The 19,002-nt window shown below is 37.3% G+C and overlaps 1 protein-coding gene across 1 annotated transcript in view; it reads right to left on the minus strand.

Moving 5' to 3' along the window:
• The window catches only part of LOC145771273 (ubiquitin carboxyl-terminal hydrolase 47-like), a 247,893-nt gene that overhangs the window by 63,490 nt on the left and 165,401 nt on the right, over positions 1-19,002 (minus strand). Inside the window, exons 21-22 of the mRNA XM_082583009.1 lie at positions 10,951-11,196; positions 3,480-3,671 (exon numbers count right to left, since the gene is read on the minus strand). Coding sequence (XP_082439135.1) covers positions 3,480-3,671; positions 10,951-11,196 — 438 coding nt within the window. The remainder of the gene's footprint in view (positions 1-3,479; positions 3,672-10,950; positions 11,197-19,002) is intronic.

The following is a 19,002-nucleotide window of genomic DNA, read 5'->3' on the forward strand; positions in this document are numbered from 1 at the left end:
CACATCAATATTGGAACTGGCAAATTCAATCCACAACACTTTTCATTAGGCTGTCATTCATTACAACATGTGTGCTTCTCTCCGTTTTTGTTTTATTTTTTGGGTTTTGTGGCCGTGCTAACTACTGATATATAGCCTACTACATAATTTTTCATTCAGGCACGTTTTAAACCTTTTCCCGTTGGTTAACGTGCTGGTAGGTTTATATCGATTTTTGTAGTTAGTATCTTTTTCGTTTCGGACGCGTTAATGACACAAAATAAAATGATTGATTGATAATAATTGGTAAAGTTACAAGACTGTACAAGTGTACTATGAAGTCAATTTTTTTGAAATTATTTTTCAAAAAAATTGTATAGTATATATATATATAGTATATATAGTATATATACTAGTATATATATATAGTATATATATATAGTATATGTATAGTAAAACATGTATAGAAGTTATTTTGAGCTGCCTGACCGATTTTCCTAAAATCGTTGCTTACAATAACATGTGAGTTACTTAGGCGTTCCTTTGATCAAAGTCACCAAGCAATGAGATGTCTCCTTGATCTCTACTTTTTAGGTACGTCACACCCATCCCTGGTCACACCCCAGGTGATAAGTCACAAAACATTGTGTCAAGTTGTGCAGGTTTTTGTTTTAATTTAGTTTACTTGCTACTTAATTGCCTTACTTTATTTGGTTAAAGTCACAAAACAATGAAGTATCTTTTTGAAATCCAAATTGAGCAAGGAAATATCATTGCGCCGTTTTTCCTTTTGCCAATTTTTGCTAAAATCCCTTTTTAAAAGGATATAAATCTGCATATCTCAGTTCTATGTTACAGATTTGTATAAAACCATGCTATTTTTAGGGTTCACGTCCTTTAGGAGCAGACAGTTAGGTGCCTGCCAAATAGGTACGCACTCTGTAGCGTCAGAATATTTAGATGCGGCACGCTGCGACACCAGGTCACTTAGGTGCTAATGCTCTAATTAAGTTAATGACATTGCCCTATTATGCTTTTCATACTCACATATCTAACAATTTAATCAAATATAGTTATTAATCTCTAAACCAGTGGTTCTCAACCTTTTTGTCTTGGTGGACCCCTTTTGGTGTCTTCGAAGCGGTCGCGGACCCCCTAAAAATTTCAATTTGAAATTTTGGTATATCGCGTTTCCTTATGGAATCATATGTTACATAAGTTTCAAAGCAACACACTTAAAGGAATTTGCTGAATTCGCAACGCACTTGACGATTGATTGAGATTGACGAAATTATGTTATGACTTATGAGCTATATGTTGGCACACAGGATCAAACATCGGTAAGCTATATGCTCATTTGATGTTTTTCTATAACTTTTATCAAAAGTTAATAGAATACTTGCGACTGCTACAAAGAATTTCTCCCTTTTTTCATTTGAAATCAATATTAATTCGTTATAATCACAGTCATTGCAAAACCGTGAGTGTTGATAGACTGCTGACTAACGTTTGTATTTCTAAATTAATCATTGATCAACAATCTGTTGTCTTAAAAGAATTAAGTTGAACATAGCCAACATAGCCTTATTAAAAGGTTTAAGTAATTTATATGATATTTTAGTTAAGAAACCAAACCTTTGTGCTATGTCCTTTGCAATTTCAAACGACGCACCAGTGCGTTGCGACTTACAGTTTAAGAATCACTGTAGGCTAATACATAAACAAAGCACAAACAATTTTTAAATTTCTTAATTTATCCGTCATGTTGAAAACTCGGAAACTTTCGCGGACCCCCGGAAATCGCTTCACGGACCCCTTGGGGTCCGCGGACCCCCGGTTGAGAACCACTGCTCTAAACCCTTGACAGCCTGTTTCACCCTAAAAGGGGGAGCATCAGAAGGTCCTTATTCAAATCAAGTGCTTTTTTAGAAATTATTATTATTTTTCAGAATTAACAATATTTGATTAACAATATTTGATTTAATTCGCTCTGCATGACATTGAGCACTCTTTGTAATATTAAATTAATAGTATTTATTGTTTATCTAATAATTCAATGCGTAAACACAGTGATATACGCAAAAACCATATAATAATATACTTTAGGTGACCTTAAACCTAGGATTAGGTCAGACTATAAAGTAGCATTAGGCTACTCTTGATCAAAACTGTCAAATTATATGGAATCCAGCAACAACATCCTGCATATGCCACTGAACGTAGCCTACCCTCCAAAACGCGTGGTTTACTGGGTTGAGTAAGCCAATTACGCCGTCTACGTAAAACATTACGAGACGTCAAGAGTGTTGTATCATATCGTTTCTTTTAAATACAAAATCTATCCAAATGAGTAACCTAGATGTTGCAAACTAACAAAATATCGTCAATGCAAGCCGAGTATGGTAGGCTAATCTTACACAATATAACTTGTTGGTTATAATTAGAAAATGGTCGTTTTTTTTAATTCGTTTTCATTTCATTTCGAAAAGCATTTCGAATGCTTTTCTCCTGCAAAGATCCTGTGTACGCCACTGTTTGCAGTAGCCTATTACCAATTACCATCAAGCACCTAAAGCAGGGGTGGGGAACCTTTTTAGTATTGCGGGCCACATAAAATGAGAAATAACACAGGTGGGCCACTAGAAATTTCGAAATTTTATTTACCGATAAAAAAATGCAGCGAAGTAGACAATGATTTATATCACTTTTACAGCTAGTGGGATGGCTGAAAGTTTTTATTTTTGGTGAGTAGTCGTGTGATGTCTGCTAACACGGAAGATGTTGCAACTCTTAACTGCATCTCCACGTTTTTATCAGTCAGTCTGGAGCGAAGCCGACTTTTTGTTAGATTCAATTTGGAAAAAAACTGCTCGCAACGGTAGGTGCTTCCAAACAGAGACACATATTTCAAAGCATGTTTCCGCATGTCTGATGACTATGATGGATTAACTAGTCATAGAAGGCCATTCCCAACATACTGAGAATGCAGAGACTACTCTTTTTTGAGCTGTTGTTTCAATATATTTTGGGTAAAGAAATTTTGACGCGGGCCACACGGAACAGTCACGCGGGCCGCATTCGGCCCGCGGGCCGCAGGTTCCCCACCCCTGACCTAAAGAAATAGACTTTACAGGGAATGGCACCTACATGACCGGACGCCACAATGCGCCGCACCTAAATATCCTGATGCCACAGTGTGCACACCTATTTGGCATGCACCTAACTGTCTGCACCTAAACGACGAACTCCACTACTTTTAGGTTTCAAATAAATCACAATATACCTCATGTCACGCCCTTACAAAATACATGCATCATTTAGTACTGAGGTTCTTAGACTTGGTTTTAGCTGTAACCTTTTCAATAAACTTGCACCTGCGGCACCCTTGCTAAAACCAATTTGGTACAAAACTCCATCGCTTGTAAAGCAATGATCCAGATCCATGTGTATTCGATTAAAAACATTATTTTCATTAAGGGTATTTTTCTCTACTGATTAACCTTCAAGACGTTCTTGTAGTTGTGTCGTCAAATCCAAGGGTAATTCCGGCGATCCAGCTACATCATTGTTGAAGCTATTGTTTCTCTTCCTGCCATCTTTACACAATTCTTCAGTGTCGACTGTAGAAGAGAAGCTGCTACTTGATAACTCAGGGATTTGCCAGAAACAAGAAATCTCGCTCGGTGTCAGATCTGATTGAAAGATAAAGTAAAAGAAAATAGACAATCAGTAGCAATTATGTGATCTTAAGTTGCACCGCAATCATTGAGTCATGGGGTAGCACTTGGCAATGTATGATGTAGACAGGTCCACAAAACTACGAAAATGCAACCGATTACTCAATGATCTGAGGGATATCTCTCAGTTTAATCCATAGCGACCCACTGTATATTATACACCGGCCGCATATTTATAAAACCTACTGTAGTTCGGCACTATAAGACACTAATTGAACAATCAGAAAGCAGTAAGCCATTCACGCTTCTCTCACGAGGAAATTTCTCATTGACAACATTCCATTATATGACACCACAATAGCACTTCAACTGTTCATCTTCTATTTTTGGAGATTTTCATGCTTTTTTTCGAGTTAGCAATAAAACCAAATAAACTGTTTTAAATTTTGAAACGAAAAACTACAGTGAAAGTTGATAGAAAACAGAGTAAAACTACGACAAAAATATCTCAAAAGCACACATTTGAAAGTATTTTTGCATGAACAAACTTATTTAAATTTTATCCCAAAATAAAGAGCCCAAAATGTACATAGGCTACTAAACTCATGTCCAGCAAATGCTTCGAAAGCTATATTGACTTCATCTTCAGTGCTATAAATAAGCAATCCCTGACGCCGCGTGGTTTTAAATTAAATTGCGGTTGGCGTCACAAGGACCAATCTACAAGCTTATATGAATGAAGAAAAAGTAATAGAAGTCAAGTTTTTCATAAAATGATACGTAGTCAAACAGAAGTCAAGTGAAACAGCATATCTCAATGAGAGTGATAGCCTACAATTGCAACTACCATGGAAAGTTTTCTAATATGAATCTATATCAGGGGTCACCAAACTTTTTTCTCTGAAGGCCGGATTGCTGCGAGATTAACAGCTGCGGGCCGGATGCAAATTGCGAAAAGACATACAACTATTTAGAATCTCCATTGACTTGAATTGAGCACAATAAATAACAAAGTCAGCGGTGGAATAGCAAAGTTGTAATGAAAATCAAAAGGCTGCTAGAAAAGTTATCCCTGCTGTGATACACTACAGGGCATCGTGCTCTTGAAAAAACATTACATCTTTCCAAATTTGGCCTAGGTTGTCCCATTTGTGGTGGCCTAATGATAAAAACAGAACGCCAACATGTAGGCTGCCTGGTGGGAAAATGTACAAATTCAACAGGCAACAACGAACTATATAAACGAACAATTTAAAAAAAGAAACATGTACAGAATTTATAACAGTGTCTGGCAGTTTTTCTATTACCGGTATTATACAGTAGAAAAAGTATTATTCTAAAAACGATTTTTATTTTAGTTCTAGAATCTATAACAATTTGTAGAACTTCAAATAATTTGTGATGAGCATAGGGGAAGGTTTGGTTAGTTGAGCAGGGTAATGGTTGATCCATCCGGTTTTATCGCAACGTCGTGCATGATTAGTCAACTGTTTCATAACGAAAATATGGAAAAACATGAAGTCCATCAGCACATGTAGTTTTAGGGATTTTCTACAAGCAGAAAAATTGTGAAGCAGTTAAATGTAAAATGGTATAGTAAAAGTAGTTTTGAGAGAAAGAAGAAATGTGTTATTTTTTCCTACGATTTTCTTCGTTGTCTTAATCGAAATTCTGGGATAGGTATGAAGGGTAACTTACTCTTTGTTTTGGTAGTTCTCGTTGCTTGATTAGCAAGTTGGTTCTTGGCAATTTTTCATGAATTTTGAAAATGGCGGCGATGTTAACAGTTGAGTCACTTGCAATGTTCACGGTTGAGCCATGTCTTTGTCATAAGGAATGTAGTTTATGAGCCGATGGTCCTTACGTACTGCCCTAATTTTGATGTACCGTACTGTAATTGTTTGTTTGTTTTTCATATCTTTATCCTGCATTGCGGAAAGCGGACTTGAGCGCTATGCATCGGTGTACGCCTTCCGACATACACCTGACCCACACTGCAGCCGACAGCAATGTCTGTTTCCGGTTGTCTACTCTACTTATGACTTAAATTTGGTACTACCCATTACTCGAAATCGATCACTGGGTAGAGGCAATTATCGTAAAGTTTCTTGCCCAGAGAAACAACAGCAAGTGCGGGTGGCTGGAGTCGAACATGCAGGCTCTCGACTGCGAGCCCAACGCGCTAACCACTCGGCAACTGCTGCGTAGAACTGGTGGCGTAGCCGGGGGGCGATCCACTGCCCCCTTAAACTTCCATAAAAGTAATTCTTTCTGTAATGCGCCAGTTTGAGGGTAATTTTTTTAGCACTCTCCCACTTATATTTTTCTCGATAGCAACGCCGCTGGTTGCTAATGTTCGTTTTTTTCACAAACCTCGCGAAATTGTTTCAGAAAGGTAAAAGCACCTTCGTGTAAAGTTTCCTATTTAATAATTCTCAGTGTTTTCAGTAGTATAAATTTATGTTAGTTTAGTGTTCACTGTTATTTCATTTTAAGACACCAGACACAATACACAGTTTAAACATTTTTTGATTGTTTATTTGCAAGATGTTCAAGAGAAGAGTTTATTGTGTTTGATGCAGATTGAGCTCTCTTTTGGGATATCTTTTGGAAGTGAAATCATAGTGGATCAACCATGAACAATGGGTGGCTCAACAGTGAAATTTAGGGTATCATTTGAGCCGGCTGAGTGTCAATTTCAAAATGCCGATAAATAATATGAATCGGGGTCAGTCGCAAACACAAACATGCTCACAAGAACCGCAAAAGACTGAAATTTATCATGATGGATTCGGACTTTTGGTAAAGTTTGTCATGAAATTTTTATTGCAGAAAAATCGATTTCTGGCTCAACTAACTAGACCTTCCCTAGGCAACTAATATTGCTATTTGCTAGAATTAGTGAGATTTATGAAATGAGCAACGTCAGTCCTTTATGAAATGAGCAACTCAACAGCAACGTCAGTCCTTTACAAAAAGTTTGGTAACTTTTTTTCCTTAACAGTTGTAGTGCAGCTGTTATTTCTGCAGTACGTGGCGGGCCGGATGAAATCAGTTTGCGGGCCGGTTCTGGCCCGCGGGCCGTAGTTTGGTGACTCCTGATCTAAATCAATCGTGATGCACAAAAAGGCAAATTATGGAAATTATTACAAGAAAAGCAATTAACTACTTGATTGACCAAACTTTACTTCGTACTGCTGAAATTGAAAAACCAACTTTAATTAGCCGCTACGTGGATGATATCCTTAATTTTTCCGACTTCTCTTTTTCGCCAAAGTTTTTCAAATTAATTAATTTTTATTAAGAAATATCTTTCATAAAACAAGCAGAAGTTGACAACTGTTTACCTTTCTTGGATGTTCTGATTAGTAGTACAGAAAAAGATAACAACTACACAAGTGTGTATTACAAACCTACATACACTGGACATTATTCTCTTTGGTCAAGCTATGTCCCTTTCTACTATAAACACAATTCTGTTGATTCTTTTCTTTTTCGCAATTTTTACTCTACTATACAACAAGAATTTGAAATCATTAAAAAATGCTTGTGCATAATGGCTATTTTGGCATATTTGTAAATAAATGTATTGGAACTCTTTTGAACAAAGTACACATCACTTCAGCCAGCCAAAATTTATCCAAAGATCAAACTCGTTTCTTGATCTTCAAGCTGCCATTTCTCGGGGACATGTGATCAATTCTGCAAAGAACTACAACATTTAATTTCTCAATTAATCAAGGAAAATTATCTATTTATTTCATCTACAAAACTGCACATCTTTCAAAACGTTTTAATTTTAAAGACCGCCAATCCAAACTATCAAGCACCAGTGTTATTTACCAACTGTCAGGTTCTTGTGGGGCAAGTTATATTAAAGAAACAAAACGTAATTTATGCACAAGAATTTCAGAACACAAACCTGACAATCAAAAGACTTTACCGTTTGCGCACCAATTCAGACATTTAATTTTGAAGAAGTTAAAATATTAGGGAGAGGAGAGGACTCAAGGAAATTGAGAATTTTGGAAACGTTATTCATCAAAGAAAGATCTCCGCAATTGAACTTGGACATGGCATCTATACCATTACATTTATTTAATTGTTAAACTGATAGACCATATCGCTTTTAATTTTACTTGTCATGCTCATCTCGTTTGATCCACTTGATTGTAATTTTTATGCAGAGTCTTTTGGTAGAAAACACGTTTATGTGAGTTAGCTTTACTGACATTTGTTTAAACTGCTTTTCCTATTCACTTTCTTATTACGTAGTTGCAATCTTCTGCAATTTGCCTTTTTTGTGCATCAAGGTTGAATTGAATTCATATTAGAAAAATTCTCATGATAGTTGCAATTGCAGGCTATCACTCTCCTTGAGACACACTGCTTCATCAAACACTTGACTTCTGTTCAGACTTGGACAACTAGATAACTCTAATTGTCAAATTTGATGAATTAGAGAGAAATTTCAGTAATTCTAATCTAATTTAGTAAAAACTTGTTTTCACATGTAAGTTGTGAATCTAGCAACTCTACTTCAAGCACAAACGTCAGTCATTGTCGGAGAAGTTCACTTCTCTTGAGAAATTTTCTCTTCTTGAGAAGTGTGAATGGCTTACTGCTTTGGATTGGTCAATTCTGCCTCAAGGTCCCGAATCAAAGTAGCTTTTACAAATATGCAAAGGCCTTGCTAACGTGCAAATCTATAATAATTACTGGAAGCCGATGTAATTCTGATTTTGAACTCTAAGCTCAATGTACTTTTTATCTCTTTAAAATAATAGTTTTGAGAGTCAAATTGCCAAAGTGAATTTAACAAAATGACAAATCTTTCCTTATTACCAGAGTTGTCAGTTGTCGGATTTCTGACATAAGTGGCAAAATCTAATCTAATATTTGCAATTTTGCATGATAAAAATAACACAAAAGTAGCCCAAAATCACACAAAATATAGACTAGCCTATACTATATGTACTGACTACTATTCAGACTATCAAGTTATATTAGCGACTCTGACGTTTATCAAGCAAAGCAGATCGGTCTCCAGTCAGATTTGAAGCTAGCATGTTGGCATGGCCTGTATACATGGTTTAATGCAGAAAGCAAAATATTATGTTTGATTGTATGTAGATATCATGATGAAAACAAGGTAAATTCAGCTATATAGATGTGAAGCAACTTGGATAACAGAGTTAGTATCTTAGTAAAAAGCAACACAGACCAGCACGATTTTTGGGCATAAAGTGCGAGAGTAATTTGAGGACATTTTGAGAACAGTAAATCCGAAAATGCAATTAGTTTTATTCAAAGTAGCTTATTTTCAAAATACTCGAAAAATAACTATGAGACAACTGTATCACATTTACATACTAACAGGCTTAGTATAATAACTTAGAAACAGACACGAATGCTGCCAGGAATGTTCTGTTGCAAGATATCTCCCAGAATGTAGTCACAAGATAAAGTTAATAACATTTGCTGTTACTTACAGTTACCTTTGTTTTCTTTAGATCTATCAGATTATTTTCCTGATGAGGGCATAGAGTTTTGCCAAAAAGGTTACAATTTATTATGTGTATTAGAATTAGATTGTTGTATTGTTTAAATAATGTTATTCAGTACCATTAATTTGTTGTTTATTATGGGTCCGTGGTATTGTAAAATTCCAGCAGTGATCACTGTTTACAAGTTACTTGTGCATCTGATAACAAAACAATCTGTTCTGTTGAATCATAATTGAGCTCACAGAGGAAGACTTCATTCGTAAATTCTGCATATTATTTATCTGGTTTACTTTTTATTGCGATAAATAGTAGTTGGCGAATATTTACCAGTAGCCAAATGTGATGTTTCTGTTTTGTGCTTGTGGTTCATCGAATGTTAGTAACACCATGTTGGTTAGGGTAGCTCAAGTTGCTCTACTTCGAAATTTCCTCACGGTATGTCAATGCCAATTACTTAGATGAACCATCGAATGGCAGTGCCAGAAATAAGCTATACGAGAGATTAAAAATGCCACCGATTTTTAGCAAAAAAGTAGGAGTTGACCTATACATGAGATCGGCTTATACCCAAGAATACACGGTATATACGGCTACAGCAGTAGGTCTTTTAAAGGAAGGTCAAGCATTTTAGTCAAGGACAGCTCACAACGACCCAGTGACAGATTTAAATCAAGGCAGGAAAATCAAGAAAGTACTGGGAAGCGCAACTTACGCCATCTTGGTTCTGAGGTTAGGGTGCGTTATGAAAAAGTGTTGCCAGAATTTTTGTATATTACCAAAAATCTATTTTTAGACAAGTAGCAGAAAAACCAGCTAATGCTTTCCAGTCAAGCCTCGATGAAAAATTGCATTTAAGAATAAATCTAGTGATCAACTTGGGTAGAAAAGTAACTTTTTAAACCATAAACAGACATAATTATTTGCTGGCGAAGCCTCCTATCTTTTAATTGTTTTTGATCGAATTGGAACTTGTGCTTCTAGTATTTTTGCTTTGTGTGTGCCACTATCTCGTGTTGTGTTTTTGTCCATCTTGCATAATCTGCTTGAGTCCTTCTCTGAACAATTAATTTTACCTCTCAAATACTTGACCCGTTGTGCTGCATAATTTTTCAGATATCAATGTGTGTGAGCAAGTTAAGCAGTTTCTCAAATATTTAGATTGGACCATATTTTTGCTGTAATATTGCATGATTCTTTAGTATTTCTTTTAAAATATTTCTCTTATAGACATGAAAAGGACTGCATGATTAGCCGAAAACGTTTGCTTATTGTTTTTGTTTTTATAATGTGAAATTTAATGTTGTTGCTGAGTTATGTATGTTTATAATCTAGTAATCTATTGTTAACTCATCAATCAAGGATTACTTGAAAAAATAATGTATCAAAGTCATGTAGTAGTAGTAGCAGTAGTCCAGTTTTAATCCGTTGATGTCCCCGTTACTGAGGGTAGCCGGATTCACCTCCAAATGCCGCAATTGCCTTCACACCCTGCCTCCACATCGATCTGTCTAACGCGTTCTCTCTTGTTAAGCCCACCTTGCTGCTTTCTTCCTCAACTTGCCTTTTTAACACTTATCATTAGGATTTTTTGGTGCATGTTTTTCTACAGGGAGCATGACCTTGCTTACCCCAAAGAGGCATAAAAAAAGTAGCCAAACAAAAATTGTGTTACATAGTGTTACTGATAAAATAGTTATCTTTTTTGATCAAGAAGAGTAGCGGACAACAACCGCCTTGATTTTTTAAAAATATTTTCCAAATGCTTACTTTCACAGTCATTCACCAACCTATCTCTCGCTTTTTCAGCACGTCATCTTTAGGGGATTCTGGATGGTAAGCGGAAATGGATTTGCTATCAGTGTCCGTAGTCGTCAATGGTGAAGATATCTCGTTAACACTGGCTCTATCCAGAGAACCTACACCTTCATCACTGGAAGATGAAGAGGTGACGTTTTCGTTGGTAGCCTTGAGATTGACATAGCCCAATGAACATTCACCGTTGGACTTGGCCACAGACTGTTCTTCAATCGGCTCTGAAATTTTGACAAACATCAGTCAGAAAAACAAGAATACCATTCTCGACTGTGCAAACATTGATCTTCAGAATGTGAATGGTTCTTAGATAGCCCAGCACTCCAGGCCGATTGTCCAATTGTGTGTCATGGACAACAAGCTAAGCCCCCGGTTAATGGGTTACAAAACTTATCATGCCGTTGAGGCAAAGGTTTTTTAACATCAGAATCACCAAGCGGTCATCTTTGACTGTTTTACAATTTCAGGTAAATGGTATTTTATCTATTTTAAAATCTGGACTACCTTTCATGACTTTCTATCCTTTTTAAAAGTTTGCATTGATGGGACAATTATTTCTGTAACACTTATAGTTTGTGCAATATTTAGGTTAATACCCCTATCTATAAATACCAAGCGATCAATACTGACCGCCATTTCATTTTGTAATTAGTACTAAGCGATACTTCTTTTTGGCCATTTTTTATTTATAAGTAAATGGAATTTTGTCTGTTTTAAAACTGGACATAAAGCATCCACTAATTTTAATTATTGTTATGGAAGTTTGTGTATGCAAAACATTATAAAATATTGTACACAATAAACAATATCGATTGATTGAATCTTTATCCTCAGACTGGGAAAGCTTCTCGCAGAGCTTAATCCTGGCAGTTCCGCATACTTGTAGAGGCTTTGAATCACTGACGCAGGCCGGTCACAGAGATTGAAAGATGAAGTTTCCGATTGTTGAAGTATTGCAGCCGGGGAATTATCCCATCCATTAGATACAACTGAATCAAGAGCAGTCCGTAACGTGCATTACTCAAGCGCACGCCCCGAGAGTCGAACCAGCGCTGCTTGATCTTGAAGCTTCTTCGTTCTAGAAGTCACGCGCTAACCAACTGAGCTATCAGGGCGGACAATATTTTGAAACTATATTTGTCAAATGTGACCGCTTGGTTGTTTTAGGTTGTGAAATATCTCGGTAGTTTTGGTGTTAAATGCATGGTATAAAAGCACAATAGCGTTTCTTGCTGCAAAGCTATAATAAGTCTTCTGGTTTGTGAGCTCTACTGTGCAACCAGTAGCACACATGGCTGTCCACTGTCCAGTCCATAGCTGAGGCACAATAACGCGATAGAACTGTGTTGTGAAGTTTTGCTGAACCCTTACAATATTTTCCAAGTCTTCTTCTTGCTTATGAAGCAGCAATTCAAGCAATATCTCCCAATTGTTGCAACCAGTGCAATGTCTCTAAATCAGGGTCTATCAGATCCACATGTTCTGCAGGACGAAACACAGGACAGTGATTTGTGATGTGCTGTTTGAACTTCACCACAAAGACAGGCTGATGGGTCACACAATCCCCAGGAAAACATATTGTGTTTGAAGTGACCAACACCAGTACGGAGGCGATTTCAAAGTCACCCATTCTTTTCTTGGCAGGTTTGAGCCAGGTGGTACTTTAGAGTCTGGTGTGACTTGAAACTGGTTGGGCCGGAGATGGTTTCCCAGCAGTCTCTCCATGACTTTATAAGGTCGAAGTGACCTTCATGAAGCACCACAAAGGGCGCCTGAAAGGCAGGTGTTGACGAGTGAGCTGCTGTGGGTCAAGGACAACAGTGTGGAGGAGATGGCGATCATAGTCGATTCTCGGCCATTTGGACATCGAACATGTGCAAAGCTAGGGTTCGCATGGAGCAATTCAACTTCATCTACTAATGGCTTGTCCTTGTTCCTGACAAACCGACGAAGCAGGACAGATCTTGGTTGGAGCAACCAACCAGGTAAACTCTTCCCGAGCATTGAACGTCGTTCAAACCTAAGAAAACGTTCATGCGCGTAGCATTTGTGCTGGTGCATAACAATGATCGCGCTGCATGTAGAGCGTCAGGTAGGACTTCTTCCCACCTCTCCTGCGGAAGATGACAATCATGTAACATAAACTGTACGGTTTGCCAAATAGTTTGATTCGTTCTTTCTACTTGTGAATTACCAGTAGGATGATATGGTGTGCTCCTACTAGTAGCCACACTTTTACTTGTAAGGTAGGTTTTTACATCATTGGACATAAAGGCCGAACCTCTATCACTATGTACGTATCTAGGAACGCCAAAATAATAGTGCAAAAGTTCTGATAAACACTTCAACACCGTTGATGAGGATTGGTCTTTGGAGCAAAAGTAGTATTTCCTTAACAGTGGGATATTGGCATTTCTTGACGATGCAGCGACAGAAGATTGAAGAGTAGTTGAAAGACATCCGGATTGATTGAGCGCTTGTTGGAGTAATTCAGCCTTAGCAGCATCTTCAAGGGTGAGTGATTTTCTTTTAGTAGTTTCTGCTTAATAGCTGAAGAAGAGATTCCAGCAATAAACGCATCTCGAGTTAATTCCCTTTTGAAATCTTCCGCGCTGACAGCTCGGCAATGGCAATCTTGGGCAAGTGCCTTGAGTGCTCTTGCGCACGATGTGATGGTTTCATCATGCTTCTGTACCCTGGTGAGTAAAAGGTGACAGGCAAAAGTTTCGTTTTTCTCCTTTAAGTAGGCTCTATCGAGTACTTCCTTTGCTGCATCAAAGGTAGAACAGTCCTCAACAAGGTCGTACACTTCAGGTGACAAATAGCAGTGCAGTAATGCTAGTTTATCAACTGCTGAGAAATTGTGAGAGCTATGGTCGCCTTCAGAGGGTTCACGGCTTGGCACAGAACGCTGAACTGCTTCAAGAAAGGCGTTAAACGTTTTCAGCCAATGTCTGTAGTGCTTAGCAGCAAGTGCGTCACTCGGGTCAAGGTCTAGCACTGTCGGTTTCAACAAACGTTCCATCACCAGATAAATAAGTTGATTAAATTGTTACGATATAAACCAAACTAGAAACATAACTTGGCTTTAATCAACTTAAAATCGTGCTAAACAAACAAAACAAATATAAGGTTAACTAAATATATCTACGGTAGACATAGTTCTGCACACTTCTATTCTCCTCGTTCTGCCAGTACAACTGCAAGATGAATCAGTGGCAAGGCGAGAGTACAGAACTAGAAAAGCGGACAATTACCTAGGGCACACATGACTACATAAGCGAGTAAACAAGGTGAACTACAGGCAAGCAATCATTACACCCTCGAATACAGCACTGATTACATCCTATTCCTAAAATGCTTGAAAAAAATCAACGTTGATCTAAATCTATGTGCTCAGTCATAAATAAATTAACCATTTCAATACATTATTTAGATAAATTTACATTTCTTCCCAATTCCTTTCAACACGATTACTCCTCCTTTTAAGTTAAAAATTTCTCCTTACGGAGCCAAATGGCTCCGTACACGAACCACACTGTTGTAGTTGCTGAAAATCACCATTCGTATATTATGCAACAGACAGCATTAATTACATCACGCCACCAAAATTATTATTTCAAAAATTAGAATGAAAATTACCATTCTGCAGCAAATTACAGCAGCACCATTCATTGTTGCTACAATCAAAACAACTAAACAAAACACATAAGTCTGTCTAAAGTAACACAAATGAAACTAAATCTTTCACTAACTCTGGCAAATTTTTAAGTAAGTCTGGCCCACCTCAAAATCTTTCCATGGCCCACTAGTGAGCCATGGCTTACCGGTTGACCAATGCTGGTCCAAATAAAAACATAGAAAAACTAGATCGACTCCTTTCTGACATTTCAAAACCAATAGATATACTCTGTTTGACTGAAACACGACTAACCACTAGCACTGAAAGTCTTGTTCGGCTTCCTGGCTACGAACTAATTAACGTGAATTCCAGCACAAAAGCAGGAGGAGCTGGTATCTACTTCTCAAATAAATTAATTTTCAGTAACTTAGACACTCTCCGCGTTAATTTAATAAACTGCGAGGAAGTCTGGGCTGAAATCTCGTTGCCTAACAATGAGTTCTTTATCATCCGATCGATTTACCGCCATCCTTCTAGTGACATAAGCTGCTTTCAGGAAAGCTTTAATAATTTGATTAAATCATTCAAACCTAAGCAGAAGTATCTGATCCTAGGTGACTTCAACATCGACTTTGGAAAGTATAATGAAAACCATAAATTCAAACTTTACTTTGATAAAGTTACCGTTTACAACTGTTTACATGCCCATAAAATGAAACCCTTTGTAATTTCAAGTGACGTATCACATCACTTGCCCATTATGGTCAATACAAACTTTACGGCATCACATAAAGAGCAGACGAGGCCATTGATTAGAAAAATCACCGCACAAAGGCTTGAAAAATATCTAGCTAATCTTGACTCTGTCCTTCAAACTCCAACCGCAATAAGCAATAATAGTATTGCACGGCTTATTGCTAAAATGATCTTCTGAACAAACCTACATTTTCCTAAAGTTAAACAAACACGTAAACTAGGGTGCATCAAACCCCCCAATGTCGATGAATTGTCATGTAGATCGGTACCAATGTTCCATTTAGGCCAAAAACAAAGTTTGTGAAATTTGGTTGGAATCCGCACCTGCCTATGTGGGCAACCATCAATTTTTCTTTTTAGGGTTGCCATTTTGTAAATACTATATATAATTAAATGAAGTTTCGCATTTAACTTTAATAAAGTTTATGATTTTGAGGGGGAAAGTGCACCATAGCATACCTTATTTATTATTACAGCGTTTCCTACATTTTCAGGTTTGGAATCCAGCAATTAGGCTTTGGTTTTACTTTCTCTTTTACAAATTTTTGTAAATAAACGTAATTTTGGGCAAAATTCTATCTTTTCAGATTTCTGATTGTAGTCGTACGTTAACATGACAACTACTAGAAACAAAGTATTTGGCTTAGGTGATGCTGTCACTAAATGCGATGGCGAAATAACAGGAAGCCGTCTTCCAACTGCGCTACAGATTTTGAGATCTATTATCTTTCACTTAGAGGACGGATATAGTGAAAATCGCACAAAATATGAGGCTGCCAAGATAGTGTACATGAAAACTACTCCATTTTTTTAAAAAGGAGGCATACCCATGTTAGCTGAGCAGATATGTTGTTAAAAAATCATAAAACTGTTACAGGAGAATGAGAAACTGAGGAGAATACCGAAGGCACGAAGAACAACTCCTGCTGTAATTGCTAAGGTTGAACAGTACCAAAATGACCTGTCGAAAACATTCCCTTTATGGACTCCAAATTCCGAGCAAATAATACAAAACCCAGAAGACATAAAATTTCTAAAATCGATGAAGACTGATAAAATAGCTACTATAGCTGGTTTCGATGTGAAATCATTTTCAAAACTGAAAAGGAAACAGGAGAGAATTGTTAGTGCAGAGAAACGGCATGAGAAGTCTGCTAGAGAAACTGAAACTTTATTTTCTACTGTTGGATTCGAAAGCAGCTCTAGCGAGGATGAAACGCCGCTATCATCATTTATATCAGAACAAGCTTCAAAATCTCACAAAAGGACTGTGCGCACAAGGACTGAAGCTTTCATTCCACATGACATTGTCAAATCTCCAAAATTAGTAGCATTAGCTACTAGAATAAAAATGACAGCAGCACAACAAGCTGCGTTCACAGAGGCTTTCGTAGAAGAAGCTGGAGCAGATGCTTCAAAAATTACAAAATCCTACTCACAAGCTGACAAGGCCAGGCGTCAAGTTAACCAAGAAATAGCACAGGAATGTAGAGAACTGTGGATGCCACCGAAGTTTATGTCGCTACATTGGGATGGCAAAGGGCTCCCAACCCTCGTCAATAAGTACGAACACGAAGAGAGATTGGCGGTTGCCGTAGGTGACTCGAAAGAACTGAAATTACTAGGAATCCCAGCTTACAAAACAGGAACTGATCAACGGGTTGGACATATCATCTCAAACTTAAGTTGTGGATTGTTGCATAGCTGGCAGTAGGGTGGATCAAAAAAAACGAATTTTTGAGTTCAGCTTAGTGCATCTGCCAAAAGATGCAGTTTGGGCTATCTTTTACATTGGTACTTGAAAAAACATTTTTTGACCCCGTTTGACCCCTATCCAAGAGCGCTCTAGTGGCCGCCAAGGCAAAATTCCTTAAATTAGTCATAATACTTTTTCTAGTGGGTGCAGGCTAATGATTTTGGTGTCTAACCCCACTAAATCAAGTCTTAGGAAGTCACTTCTGCAGTCTAAAATGATGCATGGGCAGCCAAAATTGCATAATGACATTTTTGCTCTAAAAAAGGCATTTTATGGGAAAGAAATGGCATTTTTAGATATTTTGGGCAGTTTTATGGATGAAATACTAAAAAAAGTGTAACCTAGGTAAAACACACAAGGATGTGACCATTTGTGTGCAAACTGGCCTCTAGTCCAATGAGGTGATATGAGGTCCAATAGACTACAGAAGCATACGTTAGTGCAGCTGCATGCCGCATATATATTTATTTGATAGTGTAAACTTAACTATTGCATTTATTACAGCTTTAGATATTGTTTATTTCAATGTTTGTAAGTATCTGATCACACTTAACTTAATTGAGTTTATATAATGTTTAATAGAGGCAAAACTTGCGTTTGGCTTCTGAATAAGCATCCCATTGAACACATCCTGGGTAGTGTGCACTCAACCCCCTTGTTTTTTACTTTTTATTGTACTATTGACTTGTAGATTTGTGAGATTGTTCCACTAGCCAAGAATCTTTGCTGGTTCAAAAATCAGTAGAATTGGGGCACGTTTATGTGGGCCACCATCCCATTCAAATTTTAAGGTTTGCCAGAGTAAATATTGAATTACCGGTATTTTCACGCTTCTCAACAGAATTTGTATGTTTCAACAAAATAATATGCATAAAACTTTTGCCTGTTTGACTATCTATCGTACAGGGAATTAAAAGAATATGCTTGTCTATACGAGTTGTCTGTGAATTCACATTTTTTACGCGTTGGAATAGCTAAAAATACAACTCCAGTGAGCGGAAGTGGTCTAAAATTCTAATTTCACACTCGAAATAGATCAAATACCATAGAAAGTTACCAATATAGGCTAGTAAGTTTGCTACATGAAAGCCTGGTATTGAATCTGTATGTATACAGTATATAACTGTAAACTTTTACTAACACATTTTGTCACAGAAGGCAATGTGATCAACTAGTCTAATCTGTGCAAGAGGACATTAGTTTTTTTCCTTTCTCAAATTAGGTGTGTCTTTTCTGTTAGCTTCCACTATTTGTAAAGTGTTTTGATAGTGTTCCTCGTTTCTGGCACAATGTAGGTAATCGGTGCTCAGTTTAACTCCATGTTCAGCCACATTGTAAACAGCTTTCTGGTACGACTCTGATTCAGACCATTTCTCTACTGATAAAGGAAGAAAATCATCATTTATCTCTAAAACAGAGAAAAAGAACCGAGAGTCCTTTGTGATAAAATCTGTCAGTTTTGATTCCAGGTTGATTTCTGATGGAAAACGTGGTCCGTAGCTGGCCAGTGCCAAACCGATCTGCTGGTGTAAAAACAGGATTTGTAGGTTTTACATGTATAAGTTCATCAGCCATCTGATGTTTACCTCTTCCTGAACTTCAGAGCTGAACAGTGCCAGTCCAGTGGTACCATCTCAGCAGAGAGATACCAAAATTGACGTTTGAAGCTACGTTTAGCAGGCTAAAACCTCAATTGCTAAGGTAACAGGGATCAGTTGTCAGTAGATGTTACAGAAAATATATTTCGCACTTATTCAGTGCATCGTCAGTTCTGATAAAGGGCAGTTAAAACCTACAAGTAATGTTTTAAACAACATTACAGTGACGCAATAATGCCAAAACATGAGCGTAAAAAATTGAAAAAGCAAAAGCGTAAATATTGAAAAAATGCTG

The sequence above is a fragment of the Aplidium turbinatum genome, chromosome 5 (genome assembly GCF_918807975.1).
Source record: "Aplidium turbinatum chromosome 5, kaAplTurb1.1, whole genome shotgun sequence".
Lineage (NCBI taxonomy): Eukaryota > Metazoa > Chordata > Ascidiacea > Aplousobranchia > Polyclinidae > Aplidium > Aplidium turbinatum.